The 21331-nt window shown below is 41.2% G+C and overlaps 1 protein-coding gene across 2 annotated transcripts in view; it reads right to left on the reverse strand.

Annotated features, from left to right (window-relative positions):
- Nucleotides 1-21114, reverse strand: part of ZNF462 (zinc finger protein 462) — a 52401-nt gene extending 31287 nt beyond the window's left edge. Inside the window, exons 1-7 of one of the 2 annotated variants that reach the window (XM_031054389.2) lie at nt 20895-21114; nt 17410-20311; nt 16345; nt 13806-13970; nt 11986-12089; nt 8767-8885; nt 3095-3286 (exon numbers count right to left, since the gene is read on the reverse strand). In XM_031054389.2, the coding sequence (XP_030910249.1) occupies nt 3095-3286; nt 8767-8885; nt 11986-12089; nt 13806-13970; nt 16345; nt 17410-20311; nt 20895-21114 (3703 nt within the window). Of the gene's footprint in view, nt 1-3094; nt 3287-8766; nt 8886-11985; nt 12090-13805; nt 13971-14834; nt 20312-20894 lie in introns of both variants that reach the window. The other variant, XM_005154890.4, reaches the window with a different exon arrangement.
- Between the last annotated feature and the right edge of the window lie 217 nt (nt 21115-21331).

Below are 21331 nucleotides of genomic sequence, written 5' to 3' on the forward strand. Positions count from 1 at the left end.
TTGTAAAACACTCCCCATAAAAAGACATCATCATCACCCCCTCAAAAAAACAAGTGCTTTGCCTCTAATTATATTAGGATACTGGTTCCTAATTACATTTGGATACTGAAAATGGGTTCCTTACTTGCCAAGTATCACTTAACACTCAAAGAGAGGTATGATACAAAAAGCAGCATTTTCCAATGATGTCTCTGTTAAGAAGGCTTTCTCTGCTGATTCACAGAGACTGACACAAATACCTTACACTACGGTACTGACAGAGTATTGTGGTGAACCCAGGACAGAGGCATACATACAAGCACTGAAGTAGGTATTCTGCTTTCTAACACCAGTGTAGTTGCCAGGGATGGGCCAACCTAAAATGTTCAGCACCCACTCCTCTTTAACTTCACTTTCATGAAAAGTTTATCAAGCAATCAAAACATCTCCAGGATACACAGCTGAAAATTTCAGATATGCTTGCTGCTACCAACACAGAACTAAAAGAGATGACTCACAGAAATTTAAATGTATTCACGTCTTTTGAAGAATGGATCAATCTAAAAAAAACAAAATAAATATTCTAAGAAAGGCCCCTTAAGAAACATTTTTTGCAGGGGAAAAAAAGCATCAGCAGAAGTTCCACTGGGCTGTAGTGTCAGAACAGTTCTATTCAGATATTCACTCTCTATGACAATTCAGTACCCTTTTCTCTTTTCTCCCTTTTTACAGGGCTCAACAATTGGCAAGATGAGTTCTAGCTCCTCAAACCTCCCCCAAGTCATCCTGCTCTGTTTCCTCCTCCAACAACAATATTCATCCACAGACAAGAACAAAACCCTTGTGCAACCATTTCAGTTCTACTAGCCTGCTGCATAGCTACCAACCTGAAAACCAAATTCAGAACAATATAACACAACCATTTGTCTGTCTTTCACCACAGCCCTAATTTAATTTTGCGTCCCCAGTGAATTGACTTGATCACAACCCTTGCTGAAGGTTATTTGTACACACTAACACATGCAAAAAACCAACCACACTACACCGTGAGCTGAACCTATTGTTGGCTCCAGCTAGACACAATAATGCACATCACATAAACCTGTATTTTCTCTTACCGAGACCAGTTTTTTATCTAGTCCTACACATCACCTGCAACACGCACACCTAAGCCACAGAGACATTGATTTATTCCCTTCTAAAACCCCAAAATAAGTAATGTCACAAGAGCACCAGTCATTAACCTGATGTATGGCCAACTTCCTAATGTAAAATAATTACTTAAAAAAGGTTATTACTTCCTTAAGTAAGGCTGAAAATGTTAACACGATTATCATAACACCTGTACTCTTCTGACTAGCTCCCCAGTGGGTGGCTTCTATTACTGTCGAAGTGACTTAACCATTAACCCTGTTTAAAGATGATCAAGCTAACTGGGACAATTTCTGCCTTGGTTTCAGGGTTGCAATACAGATCTAGGTAACAGAGTCAATCTCATTAAATGTTTTTGTTAGCAGTCATCATTTTATGTATTTTTAGGAAGAGTTCCTCAAAGGCTGCAAAATTATCTTCTATAGTGATCTGCACTTGAATTTTAACTCTTACTAATCATGACTTTGGGCTTCTGGGATTCGGTGTTAAAAAACTGCCAACACTCAGAAAGACCAGGACAGCCCTTGAGAATTATTCTTTACTTCTTAGCCAACAATGGAACATTTTTTAAAGAAAAAAAGCAATAAAAAAAGCATCAAAATACATCACAAGAGGTACTGTGCTTGCTAGATTAGTTAAAGCTAGCATTAGCAAAAATAAAAGCTCAGTTAGTATGTCTTCATTGTACTGTTCCAGACAACCCTTTGACAAAAGGTAGTGTGAGAGCAGCTGGTCAAAATCTTTTCATAAGATTCTAACTCTGACCCCAGAAATGACCTGCAAAACCACAAAAATATTATTCACATCTCTTTTTCTTCAATAAAGTATTTCTATGCTGAATTATTTTTTCTTTAAATTCCTTCCTGCTATTTCCTAAACTTTTTCTTATCTTTCACTGTTTCTCAATTCACACATTTTCTGGTGAGAAAGAAAAGAAAGGAAGATGAGAGACCAAAAATGATACAAAATTATTACTTACACTTTTTACCTCCCCCATTCTCAGTTTGCCAGTAACCTAAGCAAAATAGCAGCAATAAAAAACCTTAAGAACCTTCCAAAGTTCAAGAAAAAAGGTATTTATTTTCCTTCCCGTAATATGCCCTCCAGCCATCCCAGTGTCTCTAACATCTGTGGGTCTGAACCTTTTATACACAGTCACCTACATTCTCCTCCTATGTCAACACAACTCATTCAGGAAGTTTCTTCCCCAAAGACTAGCTCTCAATTGGCAGAAAACACCACCCAAAACATGTCTAATAAGTTACCACTTAAAAAGGGTTAAAGCTTGCTGTGATACCATGCAACACCTTCTCTGAGTCTGCATTTTCACTGTTAACACTGTCCCTTCCTTCTGCTATGTTCCAAGTATCTTCTGCATAACCCACCAGCACAAGGAGATTAACAGCTTTCAAAGAGAACATGGAAAAGAAAATTGTTCTGAGATTCTCCTTCCTGCAAGTGCAGCTTAGTATCTGAAGGCAGTTTTGGTGTCCTCTGTAGCAAGGACAAGGAGAATGATTACTTTTACTGTCATTACAGGTTAACATTTTAAGCTTAATCATGTGGTTTCATTGAAGTACTCTACTAACAAAATAAAAGGGCATTTTTCAGGAACATGGATAGAATTAGATGATCCCTTTCCCACTGGCTATCAACAGAAATTCTGCCTTTGAAAATTTTCTACAATTTAAATCTCTGCCAAGAAGCTGTGCCAGCACTGTCGTATTTCAATGTCAACTGGTGACAGGACAAGTTGACAAGTAGAATGAACTGGTGAGGTTCTAAAGCAGGTCACTTCCTACAATACCATGTTTACTCTTGGTTTTGATGCAACTTCTCTTTTTTCTTGATGATCAAATGAATCTGCTTTTTCGACAAGCTGTCTGCTGTATTTTTTATTTTTAATAAAAGTATTTAAGTGGCACCTTAGACAATTAAATTCTTGCTTTGAGGCACCTCTTACCATTAGAGTCCTCCACTTCTTCAGCTGGAGTGTGGTTCTTGGAGGTGTGATGGGCGTGTGAGGCTGCAAGGTTGACAATGCGGGGTCTTGGAAGGGTCAGTGCTTTTCCATGCACTTTCAAGGAGTGCTCTTTCAGCTGGCTGATTGTCATGGTGGAAAATGAGCAGGAGGAACATTTGTAGGCATGTTCACCTGGGTGAGCGAAATACAGGCAAGTCATCAGCTCACAAAAGAAACAAAATGGGACCCCCATACTTCTCTTACTGAGCTCGGCAGCAAAACTCCCATGGATTCTTCACTAAAAGACTGAAACCAAAGAGAACAAGCTATGTGCATTTCCTTGTTGGACCATTCTGGAATACATGGGTAGACACCTGCTTTGGACCAAAGTATCACTTTCTGACAGCTGCAGATCCTTGTAAAGGGACTGATGCCAAAAAACAGAGCCCAGATTCTTAGCACGCCTGCATTGAATGGTAGGAGAAGAAAACAGACTTTGGGATGAAAATGGAGTCACTTAACAAAAATTTCTTTGGGAGCATAGCAACTAAAGGGGGTGAAGTCATCAGTTTCTGCATGCAGCACATCCAATGTCATAATTAATGAAGCATAGACACTGCAAAATGCTAATAAAGATCCCTATGAAAAAAAGGGGGGTAGAGGGGTGTTGAAATTTACATTTGGGTAGGTTGCATTCCTAATGAAAAACCTGACATTAGGCAACAGTAATCTTAGCAGTAATCTTCAAAAAACTGGCAGTCAAGTCAAGGTTGGTTTACTACAAGAAGTAAACACTGCAATACCAACAACAGTGCTTATCTGTAAGACTATTTGAAAGTGTGTTATGAAAAAGCACTAAAAGAAGTGAAAGAACAGAAGTAATGAAAAGTACTGAATTTAATTTTGAAAAGTAGTGAACTTAATTTTAAATACATTCCGAGACAGAGACAGCAAACAAGAGGAAACAAATCCTGAGACAAGATTTGTTTTGTGTTAAGCATGGAAGCAACTGGAACACCAAGTGAAACCATCCCAACACAAACAATGTGATATTATACAGGTGCCAAGTTATTGTTTTGGAAGTGCCACTGCCACAGACAAGAGTAACACTGGCCACGTATGAGTCCTACATGAAGTGCCAAAACTAATACAAGAGTGAAATATTCATGAGTAGTAACAGAAGAGTTCTGGTAATGGATGAAGCAGAACATGTTTTCCATGTCTCAACAAATTCAACAAATAAGTTTCTCAAACAGCATTGTTTTCCAACACCAGAAATAAGTGAACAAAAAGGGAACGTGAAAATAATGTATTGTAGCAAGTCAGAGTAAGCATACCTGAAAAGCTTAACAATCTAATTGCAATCCTTCATAAAAAGTAACTCCTTCCCCTTCTTCCAAAAAAACTATACTAATAAAGGAGACAAAATACAATCTCTTCAAAACCTTCTTTTGCTACATCTGGAAAAGTACAGGTCAGTTAATATGAAATGATGAAAGGAGAAATTGCCCCATGTTCTTTCAATGGCATTCCTCACCTGCATATCAGTTACATATTAACCTTTTACAAATAGAAAGAAAACATTTTTTGTATACAACATAACACTAGTTGCTCAATGGGACAGGCTTATTAAGGACAGAAGAAACTCCAAAGTATAAGATACCCATGAGATACTGATACAGACAAACCATCATGGTTTGTCAGTACAAGACACTCCTGTACGACAGCAGACACCAACTGTTAACTTTAAAGCACCACAAGACATTAGAGCAAATGGAGAATGATTACATATTAAGCAGTCTACACACAACTAACAAATATACCCAATATTCAGCCATAACAGTTTAGGTGGACATCGGCATGAAAGGATGGTTTGATTGCAGAGGAAAGGCTACAGTTTGACTTAACAAGAGCCTTCTGTACTTTTTTGACTTCTAGTTTTGCATTTTACAGAATGGTTAATAAGCATACACATAAAAAAAAATCTAAAATAATGTATGTAGAATGTCTCAACACCCAATATGTACTCAAAACATTATGTTCCAGATTACACAAAAATAGAGCAGAGCTCTGCCTTGCAATCATCCATTTGTGCGTGCAGTGAATCATAGAATCATAGAATAGTTAGGGTGGAAAGCAACTTAAGATCATCTAATTCCAACCCCACTGCCATGCGCAAGGACACCTCACACTAAACCATGTCCCCAGGACCCTGTCCAACCTTGCCCTGAACACCGCCAGGGATGGAGCCTTTACAACCTCCTGGAGCAACTCATTCCAGTGCCTCACAACCCTCACAGCAAAGAACTTCTTCCTTATATCCAATCTAAATTTCCTCTGTTTAAGTTTTAACCCGTTACCCCTTGTCCTATCACTACAGTCCCTATTGAATAGTCCCTCCCCAGCATCCATGCAGGCCCCATTCGGATACTGGAAGGCTGCTATGAGGTCTCCATGAAGCCTTCTCTTCTCCAGGCTGAACAGCCCCAACTTTCTCAGCCTGTCTTCATATGGGAGGTGCTGCAGCCCCTTTATCATCCTCATGACCCTCCTTTGGACTTGTTCCAACAGTTCCATGTCGTTTTTATGTTGCGGACACCAGAACTGCACTCAGACTCCAAGTGGGGAGTCTGTGTAGAGGAGCAGGATCACCTCCTTCAACCTGCTGGTCACGCTCCTTTTGATGCAGCCCAGGATACAGCTGTTTTCTGGGCTGTAAGTGCACACTGAAGCCAGCTCATGTTCATTTTCTCATCAATTAACACCCCCAAGTCCTTCTCCGCAGGGCTGCTCTGAATCTCTTCAGTGCCCAACCTGTAGCTGTGCCTGGGATTGCTCCAACCCAGGTGTAGGATCTTGCACTTGGCACGGTTAAACTTCATGAGGTTGGCATCAGCCCACCTCACAAGTGTGTCAAGGTCCCTCTGAATGGCATTCCTTCCCTCCAGCATATCAACAGAACCACACAGCTTGGTGTCATCAGCAAACTTGCTGAGGGCACACTCAATCCCACTGTCCATGTCACCAACAAAGATCTTGAACAAGACAGGTTCGAACACCAATCCCTGAGGGACACCGCTCATTACTGGTCTCCAGCCAGACATTGAGCCATTGACCACAACTCTTTGATTAAGATCATCCAGCCAGTTCTTTATCCACCGCGTGGTCCGCCTATCAAATTGATGTCTCTCCAATTTAGAGACAAGGATGTAATGTGGGACAGTGTCGAATGTTTTGCATAAATCCAGGTAAATGACATCAAATGGTCCACCCCTGTCCATCAGTTCTGTAGCCCCATCATAGAAGGCCACCAAATTGGTCAGACAGGATTTCCCCTTTGAAGCCATAACACCAACCATCTTGTTATTTTTCATTTGCCTTAGCATGCTTTCAGTGCATCCAGTGTCATTACTAATGAAGCAAGGACACTAGAAAATACTAACAAATGTCCTGTGAAAAATACTAAAAAAAAGAAAGGTAAAAAAATTCAGATTAAAACGACATGTAGCTCATTTAGAGATACTGTAAACCCTTTTGCTTCATGCCAAAGGAGATGGCACATACTGGATGAAAAACAAATGCCAGAAACACTGAGTAGTACTAGCTATTAGGCAAGAATGCATTTTATAGTGTACTGAATTTTCATCCATCCCCAGAAAATAAGGGAAAGGCAGACTTAGTAAAGTATTTCAGGATTCTGAATTTTATAGGTGTCCTGCAGACTTCAGAAAAATTCTACTTTTAAATAAACTGATAATTAGATGATTGACAAGAGACCAAAAATTGGTCACAAAAGAGGTCCAGAGAATCACTGTGTTATTGAAAAATTGGGGAGGCTGAGGGAAAGTCTTCATATCATGTTTATTCAGTAGTATGTATTGCTGAAGGAGTGATTTGAAACACAGCAAAGCAAAGCTTTGCCTGAAAAACATACAAGCAACTTGTCTGTGATGTGAAATGGTAGAAATGGACTGAGGCAGAAAGAGGTCATAAGCCTTCAGAAAACTTGTTATACAAGTAATTGTGCAAGCACTATCTAGAAAACCATTGTGTTCTTGCACATTGCAAAACATGGCCCTTTGAGGCATGTCCAGTAACCAAGTTCAAGAGCATGAATTCATAATAAATAAATCAAAGATTTACATGGAGTGTGAAGTAAATATTAGCTGTGTGCTAACTTGACTCTAAAATTCCGGAAGGTTCAAACAAGGTAACACAAAGTAGCCCAACTGCACATTAGCATAAAGAAAACATTATCTTATGGTTGGCAAAGATAAAGAACCATGTCACCTCTGTACAGAATGTGGAACTGTAAACTGGAACTGCTGTGTACAGCTGTATTTCCTAGAATGGACAAAATGCCATGGGCCCCAGTACAACAGAAGATTGGCAAAAATTAAGCTAATCCAAAATACCCATCTAAGTACAGAAAAGGGTCCTGGCACAATCTCTGTGAAATCTGAAATCAATACAGGAAACAAAGTACAAGCGAGCATCAATCCTCAATCCCTCCTACATTTTTGTATGTGAAAAGTGCCTTTGGATCAATGGTGACAATTACTTTTCTTCTTTTTCTTTTTTCTTCCCCACAGCAGATAGACATAAATTCTCCTGCCTTTTTTCTCCATTTTCCCATCTTCCTCCTTCACCCCAACCAGTGTATATGATGCAGTGTATACAAATAATAAAGAAAGGAACATACTTCTAGCCTTTTTGTCATCTGTTCCAGGAGTTTCTCTGTGTAACTTTTTAACAACTGGGCTAGTTTGCAGGTGTTTAGATTGGTCAATATTCTGTTATTTGCATCAGAGTGCATGTTTGGACTGTGGTGTGAGGAATGATTTTTTTTGTCCTTTTAACTACAAAGATGGAACTGTGTTAGCTGCATCTTTGTGGAGCCAGTGACTCAATCTTCTGATAACCTTTCAACGCATGATGCATGATGATGCCAAGAGCCTACGGCCATGAAATAAAGCTGAGGAAATTCTGACTCCTGCACCTTTTAATAAAAATCAAAGGTGCAACACTTTGAGACAACCTGTCCTATATGACACATCACCCTCCCAATTCTGTTTAGCAGAAGCATGTCTATTTGTCTTGCAATACAGAGATCTGAGAAACAAATTTCCATGTACCATAATGGGATCATGCCATTCTCAGTCTGCTGCAGACAGACCTGCTACCCAAAGTCTGCAGTGTTTGGTTTTAACATGAAAGCTAGAGTAAGACTCTACCAAAACCAAGGTGCAATCCACAATCCTTTCCCCAGAGTCACCTAAAGCACAAACATAAAAAAAAAACACAGCGAAGCAAAGCTCACTACCAATCTGTTGAGACACTGATGGTACAAGTGGACTGATTAAATTCTCTTGGAAACAAGCCAAAACAATAACAAGAAAAAAAACCAAAACCCACATTCATATGGATGAAAATAGAAAAATTAAGTTCCTGAAGTACTCATCACTGTTTTAAATTCTTGTCCTTCCAAAAACATTATCTAAACTGCCACTGATACCAACAGGTGAGTAGGCTGGCCAATACTGACTTGACTTTGGAAAGCTTACCCAACTTTGGTGACAAAACACGTGGTTGAAATCAGCATCTCTGACCAGCAACATGAACACATGGGCCATTTCAGCTGCTGCTCTGCAAAACTGACAGATAAAACTTACCAGCATGAGCCTTGAGTATATGTGTTTTCAGGCGGCTATTGTAAGACGACTTGAATGGGCACAATTTGCAACGGAACGGCTTATGGTGTCCATGATGGGTCTGCATATGACGATCCAGACTTGAAAAGAGAAACACAGAAAAGGGGAAACACAGAAGAGTAAATAATGTCAACTATTCCTTCGGATGCAAAGCAAAACACTTAACAGCAATAATAAATTAAATAAGAGGCAGACCAGAGTCAACTATCATTTCTCATACTCTCCCTTAAAATTCAATAGGTCTACTTACAGAATAAAGTAGAATCTAATCTGGGGAAAAGAAGCAGAGCTGACATCAATTCTGTTACGCATAAAACAAGCCACGTAAATAAACTTATAGCACAAGATAAGTATAAATTAAAATGTACTTGATCCAGACTCAAAGGACCAGTTGAAGAAACAAAAAAGAGTCAAGAACAGTAAAAATGTCATTACAGAAATTTCTCCTGGCAAACATTTTAATAAAAATAGACCCCTTTTGTCTTGTTGATTGGGGGGGAAGAGTATTTTTGACCAGCTTTAGTGAGGAAGACTTCTTTGGGTTACAGCAGCAAAAGCAGATTAGAGATCATGCTCTGGGGAGGGTGCCAACAGGCTGCAGTTGATGAGTTCCAGAATTAAAAGGCAGCAGAGTTTCAGAAGTAACAGTGTGGGAGATTCTGCATGAATCTCAACAAGAGATGGAGAGGTGACAAAGACCAGCCTCCACTTTCTTCAGGGAAAACGGAAGCTACCAACAGCCTGAATATTGGGGGATGATCAGAACCTGCTCTCTCTCCATAGTTTCTTGTCACAGCTCAGTAAAGTTGGGAAGGGAAAAAGGGATGTTTTTCACATTTTCTAACAGAAGATCAAATTCATTCTGAGTGAGTCCTGCAGAGATCTGCTGTTCCTACACTACGGCTGATGGCCATGAATTCAGAGTCTCCAGGTGGCAGGCAGGTAGCTGTAAACATTTCCAGTACAGCCTCTTCTTCGAGATCTAGTACTAGTTTGAGTAATCTTGTACACGGTGATGGAACAAAAGCAGGAGAGATACAGTACAGTGGAGGAGTGGTAGTTTGCCAGAACAACCCCCCACATGACACCTTAATTCCAGATGCATTTCATGCACATTTCCTTTTATTTTCCCTAAATTGTCCTGTTCTTTTTTTACTGAATATCAACAAATAGATCAAGTGGCAATTGTTCCAGCCCTCTCATACTACAAAAGATAGTCATGGGATCTTTAGTCCCACACTGACAAGAGCTTGAGCCAGAAAATACTTGTTTATGAGAGCTAACACTGAAGTACGTGTATTTAAAGATCCAATGACAGAAAAATAATAAAAAATTATTTTGCAGCTTCTCACAGGGTCACTTCATACAAATACGACTTAACAGAAACCTGGGATGGAATTTGTGGCAAGGTCAGATGTACAGCTTTTCAAGATACGCGAGATATAAGGTCTCCTTAAATAAGTAAGACATTGAACACTTGTAGTGGATACTTCATAGAACAAAACCTATTTTAAATAGCTGAAAAACTGTGAGCTTACTTAAGAATTGAAGCAGACTGACAAAGATGTATATAATACATATCACGCTATTCTAAATATATACTTTAAGGTATTCTACACAATAATAATGAAAACTATATTCACATCCACATACTTTGCAGAAAAATTCTTCCAAATGCAGGTTTTAAAGTCTTGGTCAGATGGGGGAAAACAGAGAGCTACTTAGACATTTGGTTTCATTTCTTTCACAGACTTTACCTCCCAAAGAGTAATTGCATCAGACACAAATACAAAATACAAAGTAGACAACTTCAGCAACAGTGACAACCTATTATCAAATTAGGTGATACTTCTAGAGTTCTTCCTTGCAATCCACCACTTTCTGACTTCTACCTGCAGGATATGACTTTATTCACTTTCTAAGTAGGAAATAGAGTGACTAAGGAACAAACTTAATGGCAAGTCTGATTTTGGAAGCATTTACTAGGTAAGTAGAAGGTTTGTAAACTATGTTAGGTAGGGACATCCTCAACTGTCAGACTTGCCAAAGGGTGGGATACTCCCAGTAGTGCCAATCCTTCTTCCAATCCCTTTTTTAGTGTTGGCTGCTTAACACCATCGTCCTTTTCAACAAGGCAGACCAAGCTATGGCATCAATTTGCAATGATGCTACAGAAACCAGCAGGAATCTCACTTCTTAACACAAGGAGTGAAAAATGCTTTTTAACATGCTTTCTCTCCCACATGCCTTTGACTGCAGTCCACATCTTCACCAAATTTACGAGTGCTACTGACAGTGCTATGAATACCTACATCAAATGAGTACCTAGATCTCTCTTTTACTAAAACAGTAAATAAGATGTTCTCTCCCCACAAAATCAGAAAAAAAACAATATACCTGTGAGTCAGTCCAAGGTGATAATAGAATGTATCCCACAAACTCCATTTTGGGGAGGTATGCCATATATATGATTATGATTTAAATAATTTTTAAAACTACCAATCTTAAGGCAAAGCCAGACTTGAGGCAACAAATCACAAAAAACATGACCATTCATGATGACTGTGTATTTTCCATGTGCTATATCAGACAAGAAAACAGGCTTAGGGAGTCATTAGTATACCACACTGCTGTGAACTTGAAATACTTGTAGATTGAAATTGCACATCATAATTCAGAAATTTTTGTAAAAAATCGAATTTTAAGGTGAGTTTATGACAATTACTTAATATTAGAAATGAAAACTCAATCATCAAAGAGTTACGGTAATTATAAACAAGGTAGTTATGTGCAACAGAAGTTCCTTAAACATGAAAGACTAACAAGAAAAATACTTTCCTCTTCTTCTTATAAACTTGTTAAGTCTCATACATTTGACAAGGTTGCATAAGTGGTGGGCTTCACTGTTTGCCTACTGAAAGAGGTCTTACTCTTTTGCTTGCATGCTTTTACCCTACACGCAAAAAAACAAAGGCTTAAATAAATTCAAGAAGATACAAAGATGTAACCTTTTATAAACAGCCACTCATAATGGCCAAAGATTTTGCAGCATGGAAAATACCTAATTGCTGAGAAAAATGCTGCTCAAGACCAAGCTGATTGCTCTCTTCTTCAGTGTCAACCTGTAAAACAGCAGTGCTAGTTTGTACTTCTTTTGAAAACAAAATTAAAACAACTTACTTGTGCCTGAAAGCAGAGACAAAGGAGCAATACTGGCAGCTGTACTTGTCTTCCCGGGTAAACATGGCCAGAGCCAAGTGACTCCTCTCGTGAGATCGCAGACCCTGCATAGACATCAAAACCCGGTCACACTGGCTGCAGTGGTAGCCCCCAGGCCTGGTTTCATCTTCCAAGGATGCTCCAAATTCAGCTTCTGTAAATTCCATAATGCCAGGGTCTTTGGCTCCCTCAAAACCCTCCATCAAAGTTGTGTTTGAAGAATCTTCAGCTTCCTGCTAAAAAACACATACCCCCCCAAAGCCATCAATTCTCTCTCCCTTCTACCCCTCAGTCTTTTCCCATGTGTTCAATATAATGCCTAGGTTTCCCACTGCATTATTTTTCGAAATATATCCCTCCAAAAACTCCGCACCAATGGCCTTCTGGAAAAAAAAAGTTTACTTTTGGGAGGGAAAAATGTTATTACATCTACTATATACACACATGCAGATGTAAACAAAAAAAGTCTCACTCCTTGATGAAATTTGAGTCAGATAATGAAAAAATACAAGAAACTGAATCAACTTTCAATAGTCCTGATACAAACCTCCTAAACTTGAACAGATAAATGTCAGTAAGGTATAGAGCAAGTTAATTTTAGTTTATTTTGCTCTAGCTTACAATGTAACTACTCTGCAGACTAATACTGTAGTTTACAGTAGATTTTGTCCACCAGTGTCAAACAATAAAAAAGTCAGTACTCTAAGATCCTAGTTTCCTTTTAAGAATAAAAAGCAAACAGAACAAGTCTGTTTTTTACTGGTTTTCCTGACTTTCCTTCCCTTTTCTAATCTGAGCATACATTTTTGCAGAAACTTTAACAGCCTACAAGAGTATTTCCATCATATTCTTTTAGCCATGGATTTTGGCTTCTGTTCCCTGCTGCAAAACTATTTACTCAAAAAAATGGATTGACCCTATGTAAACTTCACTTGAGACGCAAGGAGAAGAGTAAATCGTCTGTTAGGAGAGAAGTGTCTGAATCTGTCAGTAGTACTGGGTAAAGAAAGGTCAGTGATAGGACAATAGAAGGTTTCTCAGGTAGGAGAAGTAAGGCCATGAAGGACTTGGCTTCCTTACAGCAAGCAGACACTGTTGCCAAAGAAGCACTTTTAGTCAGGCAGCAGGAGCCTTTGCCAAGAGCCCACTGCAGAATGAGGAGGAACATGCAGCTAGTTCTGACAGCCTTGTTGCACTTTCACTACCCCTGCCAATAACCTGGAAAGAAGGCTGTGGAGAACGGCCTGTCCTTGAGATGTCCTAGAAATCATCCACTTCCACCAGGGAGAAAAGAACAACACATGTACACCAGATCACCTGAACAGGACCACTGGCTCAGCTGACCACTGAATGTTTTGTTTGGAGCCAGTGTGTAAATTTCAAGTGGAAAAGTGTACCGTAAGCAACTCCACACATTTCCATATACACACTTCCCACACTTCCAAAAGTTGCCCGGAACAGGTAAAAGAGAGAAAGCCTCCTGCTCATAAACCAAGTCTTTCAGTCATCGACGACATCGACTCCTTTGTGGCTGAGAAGAAATGAGAATTAAATAGTCTTCATTCCCCTGGATCAAGAGTGGAAAAAAGTTAAAACATCTTTAAATAAACCAAATGCACTTCAGAAACTTAGTGTTGAATTAAAACATTATGCTGAACTGGAATACCCAGTTCAAAACCCATTAAACTTCACAAGAGCCCTTCACAGGTTTTCAACAGGCCATTTATTTTAACAGTGCAAGAAGCTGCAGTCACCTTCAGTCACCTTTTTACAATTCTTACCTTTACCGTAGCTGACACAGAAGAGACATTCCCATACTGGACATGCTTGCGGAGGTGATTACAGATAGCTCGAAGTGTTGGATGAACTTCCACACAGAATTTGCATTTGTAGCCAACCACCTTCCTCTCTTTAAGTTTTGAAACCTCTTCCAAGTGTCCAAAAGCCTGTTTGAGGACACCAGCATAAGTCACTGAAGCATGCTTTGCTACCTAATTTTTAGGAACATAGGCAAGGTTTCACACCTGAGGGGGAATTACACTTAATGTACATATGTCCTGTTCTGCAGAACTGCAAAGGTTGATTTTTGTTGACATCTTTAAATGCCTCCAAAATAAACACACAAGGCACCTGTGCAGTTTCTGCCTAACAGTGGTCCCCTAGAAGACCGTTCACTTCGACCCAAAACTGCTCTTCCGTGACACCCCAACTTCCCCAACAGCTCTGCACAGCTTTTCTACAGCAAGTATATTTCAAACTAAAGCAGAAGCAGGTAAGCAGGCAAGAAAAAGAGCACAATTTAGTCCTCTGCTTATGAAGCACCTGCCCAAATCTTCAGTCATCAGACAGGTTCATGTCATGTTAATACTGAGCGCTTAATGAGAGAAACTACTGAGAAAGACAGAAGATTGGGAAGGCAACTGATGCATTTTTTCCAGAAGCATGCTGAAGAGGGGAATACCACATTTTGCAAAGAATTTGCAACAAAGTACACAGCAGCCTTCCCACAAAAGAACAAGTTAACTGTCTGATGCAGATGGCCTTCCAGAAGACTGAGAGGAAGGAAAGAAGGTAAAGAAAATACTGAAGGAAGCAGCAAGAAGGAGTAGGGCAGAACCTAAGGAAATGACAAGGATGGATAAGGAAATTAAAGCAGAATGTGTAATTGACTTATGGAGCTCACTGGCACACTGAGTCATTCATTAGCCTGTGGTCATTTCGCTGTCAAAAAGAACATGCAAGTGGGCAGTAGTGGGCTCCCTGGCAGAGAGCTGGGAGCAGAGAAAGAGGCCAGACACACAGATCCTTACCCTTTCTTGTTTGAAATCTGCAAAAGCACCATCTGCATATTTCTGCTTGCTCAAAAGCTGCTTCCTTCTCTCCTGACGTTTGGCACGCTTCTGGAATTCCTCGTTGTGACCATTCAAGTGTGCAGTCAGCTCTGCTGTGCTATGCAACTTCATATCACAGTGCTTGCACTGGTAGACAGGGTTCTGGGAGCGCGTGCCGCTTCCCAGTATGGTAAAGTCCCTCTTCAAATCCTTGCTGTGGTGGTCGGTGTAATGCATGCACAGCAACTCTGCTGTGCTGAAAGACAGCTTGAAACATTTTATGCACCTGAAGGGAAGCCACTCAATTTCCTGAGCCTCAGTCTCCACCTCAGGTTTTTCAAAGTCACTCCTCTCCTCAACTGGGGTTGGTTTTTCATGCTCATCAGCATAGACAGCAGTGAAGTAACCCCCCAGCTTGCTCGCATGCTGCTTCTTAGGGAAGACACCAGGGTGACGTTTCATGTAGTGGGACACAATACCTTTTTTGCTGAAGGACTGGAAGGAACAAAGTGAGCATTTCTTCTTCTCTACAGCCCTCCTCAGCTCCTCACTTAACTGAGGAGTGTCATCCTTGGGAGGAGATGGAATGATCACTTTATTGGGTTTGTCACTAACCGTCCTGGAGGCTGCTAAGCAGTGAGTGTAGTAAGCATCAATGTCATGTCTTTTCTGGTAGTGTGCTGCAAGCCCTTTGCGGATAGGGTTGGTGTACGAACATAAGGCACATTTGAAGAGGTTGTTTTTGCCCTCTGGCTGTGCCCGGACATTGTTGTGTTTAATGCGGTAGTGCCTAGCTATCCCCTTTCTGGTAGAACAGAAGTATTTGCAGAGCTGACACCGGAAAACTGTGTGAGACACCAAATGAGAACTGGAGAAATGAGGTCCTGACATAGATACTTCTCCAAGATCCTCAGCAGCAATTTCTGGCGAGGCCTTGATTTCAGTCACCAGGTCTGGCTCCACTGAGGCAGACACCTTTGGTGGTGACTGGGCAAAAACATCAAACTCAGGCTGATTGTGGTATTTCTCGTAGTGAATTTTCAGCTTCTCAAGTGTTCCATGAGTGTAAGGGCAGAGTTTGCACCGATAAGCACCATAGCCTTGCTTGAAAATCCTACTTGTCTCTTCCACATCATTCTGAGCAATATCAGTTGACTGCTCCACGTCATGCACGAAGTCTTCAGCAGTGACCTTTATTGATGGATGTCGTTTCTGGTAGTGTGTGAGAACGCCATGAATACGTGTATTGATGTATGGGCAATGTCTGCATTTATATACAGCCCCTGGGTTAATGTCTATATCCTGAGCAAAGTCCGCAGCTTTCACTTTCATGCCAGGATGCTTTTTGCCATAATGTGTCAGGAGGCCATGCAAGTTGTTGTACTCAGACTGGCAAACTGTACACTGATATGGAGTGGAGGAGATGGCAGGGTTTGCAGAAGCCAGCTGGACAGTTTTTTCCTGGGAAACGCTGGGATCCTCTGCACACTCTGCATCCTGATCCATTTGTGATGTTGTTATCTGGTCTTCAGCATCAGTCCTGACCCCGCCCTCATCAGGCTGTGGGATGCATTTTTCAGCAGCATCTTTCTCCTTAATGATATCCAACAACACAGATTCATCTCCATTCATGGCCCAGGGGTGAAATGCTTGGTAGTGATTAGTAATATCCCAAATGGAAGATGCTTCAAAAATGCAGTCTCTGCATTTATAGGTCTTTATCTCTGTTGGCATCACTAGAGCAGGAGGGGAAGGATCAGGACCTGCCCAGAGTTTAGTTGCCATATATGTATAGTCAACATAATGCTCGGGATGTCTCCTTTGGTAATGTACAAGTAAACCACTTGGCTCTGTGTGTGAATAAATGCACCATTCACAGTGATAACCAGCTTCTATCAAGCCATCCAAAAATGCCCATCTCAGAATGGATGTGACTGTGGCCTTCAGAGTTGGGTGGTCTTTCTTAATATGCTTCCTCAGTGCATAGAAGTAAGGTGTTGTGTAGCTACACTGCCTGCATTTGAGGGCTCTCAGCTTTGACTTGTCCCGTTCGGTGCTGGAGGTGTGAGCAGGCATGCTGCCAGGCGATTTCTTCTGGCTGCGATCACAAAGGCTTCTTATGGTGGCTGTATGCTGCCTAATCACATCTGCGTTAGCTTTGAAGTCACGGTGCTTCTTTTGGTAATGAATGAGCACCCCTTTTACTGTCCGATTTCCATAATCACAGTGTTGGCAGAAGAACATTTCATTCTCAGGAGGATTCACAGAGGTCTCAGTTCCACCCCGGCTCAACTGCTGCATTGACATTGGTGGCCTCTGAATACCAGGTGGCAATTCACCAGCCCTCATCATGGCTGCAGTGGGGGGTGCTTGTCTGATATATTTGGCAGTGACCTTTATCTCTGGGTGCCTTTTCTGGTAGTGGACAAGAACGCCTACGACTGAACGGTTGCTGTATGAACAGTGTTTGCAATAGTAGAGTTCAGTAGAGAGGTCTGGTGGTGGTGGTGGAGAACCCAAATTGGACAATTTTGGGGAAATGGGTGTTCCCAACTCAAAAGACATCTGAGCCAGGGCAGAGCCCCTCTCAACAGAGACTACACGCATAGTCTTCTGAATTCTGAAATATGATGCTTTTTCTTCAGGGTGCTTTTTCTGGTAATGCACCAGAACTGAATGCATGTTAGGGCTTGCAAATGAACACACGTCACAGTCATAAACAACCACGCTATTGACTGAAAGTTCCTTCTGGTTTTCACATTCAGGACTAAAACTCTTGGCGGCACTTTTGTTAAAACCAGCTGGCACACCAGCCCCGCGAGCCACGGGGGTGGAAGTTGCCATAGTTTTTGGAGCAGAATTCAAGATCTCTCTCAGTGTCTGAGACTCTGTGTTCAGCCCCTCTTGCTGCTCAACAACATAGCTTGAAAATATCATTGCATTGTTAATTTTCACTGTGGGATGCATTCTTTGGTAATGTGGCATCAGGCTTCTAACATTTGGGCTTGTATAAGAGCAGAAGCGGCATCGGTATATCAGATCAGAATGATCAAAGTTCAGTACATTCATAGCTTCAGGATGATGCTCTCCATAATGCTGCTGCAGGTCTTCAAAATTTGTGTAGTCAATGTAGCACTCAAGACACCGGTATACTGCACTGTGATCATTGGGATCCAGGATATACCTAAAGCTGAATTTAATATAGGGATGCATTCGCTGGTAGTGGGTGCTAACACTCCTGGCAGATTTGTTGCTGAAATCACAGTGTTTACAATAGTAAAGTCTTCCAGAGTCATTAAACTCTGAATTCTCATTGTTCTGATCGGTACCATATATGTTTGACTGGCTCCCCAGAACAGAGGCATTAGGGCTCTGATGGTCCTTCATGCTGACAGAAGAATAATAGTCTTCCTCATCTTCAGATAAAGTGAGTTCAATCTCTGCTCCATTGGTGGAACTGTAGTCATGTTGCATGGTTCTAAAGTTTGTTTCCTTCTGGGAATCATTAGCCTCTCTGCCCCACATTTGTTGGGGTGCATAAGTACTGGAAACATCTATCATTGGTTCTGCTTGTTCTTCTTCTCTGTCTAACTCCACTTCTATCTCCACCTCATTGTCCTCCTCCTCTTCCTCATCATCCTCTACATTAATCACAGCATCTTCTTGCTGTTTGTTTTGGCTGATTTTGCTCTGCAGGTTGCTCGCTATTTCATCAATTCTAGTTCTCTTTTTCACTGGTGAGAGATCTAAAGGGAAGTCATTTGACACTTTCCGCGGGGCTTTTGCCACAAAGTTATTTTTAGATGAGAGACCAAGGATGGAGGTCTGGCTCTTCTTCACTGTGCTGGCAGAGGGGTGAGCATCTGCCTCACTTTCTTGTGGTGTGTTTGATGGCGGCCCATCATATTTTGGCAAGTTGTCACAGAATGAATGCTTGTGCTGCTGATGAACTCTGAGGCCTTTCAAAGTTGTGGTGGAATAGTTGCACATTGTGCACTTGTATGGATGCTGTGAATGGGGCTGGGGTGATTGCTGTTGTTGCTGTTGCTGCTGTGGCTGCACTGGTTCCATCATCCCAGCTGACTTCCTGCCATTTATATTTCCACTCTCGTAAGACACTGTGCTGTCGTTCAAAGAAGAGGCGATGCTTTCAGTCTGAGAGTTCATAGTGTCCCAGTCTGATGTTGTTCCTGTGTGACACTGCTTGTGGGCACCAAGCTTTAATGAACTCTTGCAGGTGAAAGGGCACTCATCACACTTGTACACAGCTGTCTTACCAGACAGGTGGATGTTCTCAATGTGTCGGGATATGCTGCGGCGGTGCATCGTCAGGAAAGGGCAAAAAGGACACTGGAACCTGTTCATATACCTTCTAAAAGGAATTCCCTTTGTTTCCAATAGTTTATTGCCATCAGATCCCATCAGCTGCTCTGCAGACATTCCTGAGGTCTGGTGATCCATGGAGTTCAAGCCATTCTCGCTGTCCATTTCATTTAGTTCTTCATCTGAGCTGGAGTCATTCAGCATACTGCTTGTTTCCAGGTCAGCAGAAGAATTTGTCATATCAGCGATTCCATAGCGGGATCTGTCAGATAAATTAACCATGCCTGAGTTGTGAGGTGACTTAGGCTTCATTTGAGGGTAAGACACAGAAGAAAACTTAGAAGATGTAGAAGAGTTGGGCCTGATAAGGGAATTGCCCATAGAGCTCCTGAAGTTTGAGACATTAGCATTCGACATCTCACGTCCTGTTGTATTCATGGACATATAATTAGAGTTTGGGGAGGCATTCTGGGCACTCTTACTCTGTACATCAGGTGCATTGGTTCCATCTTGTTGCTGCCTCAGGCTTGATAGTATTTTTACCATGCTACGGTGCTTCTTCATCATGTGGTCACACCAGCGCTCCCTTCGAGGTGTCTGGTAGCTGCACCATTCACAGCAAAAGTTGCCCCTAGACTTTGTCAGGGGCTTAACCATGGATTCCAAAATGCTCCGCTCCACCACTTCTGCAGGCAGCTCCTTGCAGGGTTCCTGCACTGGCACAGAAGCAGATGTTGATTCAGACACAGCAGCGGCAGCAGCAGGTGGAGTTGAAGTCTCTTTCAGGTTGTTTTTGTGATACATTTTCTGGTGTTTAATAATCCTCGCGCGCCTGGGTGACTTGTAGGTACAGAACTGGCAACTGAAAACTTTGCCAAACCCTTCATGCATCATGATGCTGTAATTTAGGGAACTAGCCGTTGGTGGGCCCGCTGAGCTCCCCCCAGCCTGTGCTCCATGAACCTTGCGTGTGTGCTCTATGAGGAGATTTTTGGAACGGAAGTAACGCACACAGAACTTGCACTGGAAAAACTTGTTGGTTGGTTTAGGATTTGGAGCCACATGCTGACCATAATAAGTCTGACTCTGGCTATAGTAACTTCCAGTCCCCATCTGACTTGCTGCATTTTGCCCTAAAATGAGAATTAAGGTATGTATGTTAATAAACTAAACCAAGTAAAAAGGTTTTTCTCCACCCACCCTGTAAGCATAAGAATGCAACCACATCCTCAATGGAGGATACCTACACTAGGATTCCCTCACTTACATATGGTGAGAGCTACATATGTGGCAATGATCATAAAAATTACTGTTATGCATAATTTGTACATATACATGGACTCAGGTATACAGTTTGATATAGATCATTTCCAAAATAATCTTCTTGAGGAAAAAATAAACCCAGTGCACTAATAAACCTGAAAATTTTGAGGTGGTTCACAGTAATGAAGAACAACCCAAAAATCTGAAAACAAAAAGCAGTATTAAGAACTACATGAAAGGCAGCTGGGGAATAAAACCATCCTCCATGCCTGCATTTATAGAAAAAGCCACAGTCAGAACCAATACGGCTCTGAAGCTAGACATCTGCTTTGCTGATACAGCAATAAAGATAACATTTTTCAAACTAAGACATACTCTAGTAAGACACATGTAAAACAGGAAGTCAGTGTTGAGATCTTAAGAGTTGATGTCAGTCTTTGAGTTGAGACTTACCTGCTATTTCATCTGCGATTGCAAATTCATCCTTTACAGAAGAAAATTCAACCTCAGTCTGGTTGCTAGCATTCATGGAACCAGACCTTGGCTGGCTAGGACTTTCTTCAGAGACATCAGTTGGCTGCAGAAAGGCAGTGTGAACATCCTGAATGTGAGCTTTTAGGTCTTCATAAGATGGAGCTCGAAAATCACAGCCATCACACTGCAGCACCTCCATGGTTCAGGGATGATCTTTTACATTAGAAAGTCCTGCAAGTAAAACAGGGAAAGAAGGAGATATATTCTAAACCAACGCCATTACAACAAATTCTGAAAATAGGTAATACCAAACTATACCAAACACCAAACATGATGACTCTGTCATTTCCAGAGATTCCACAAATACTGTGGTGTAAAACTCAACCTTTACTTACCATATTAAGAGACATAAATTC

Source organism: Melopsittacus undulatus, chromosome Z (assembly GCF_012275295.1).
Source record: "Melopsittacus undulatus isolate bMelUnd1 chromosome Z, bMelUnd1.mat.Z, whole genome shotgun sequence".
In the NCBI taxonomy this organism is placed as follows: Eukaryota; Metazoa; Chordata; class Aves; order Psittaciformes; family Psittaculidae; genus Melopsittacus; species Melopsittacus undulatus.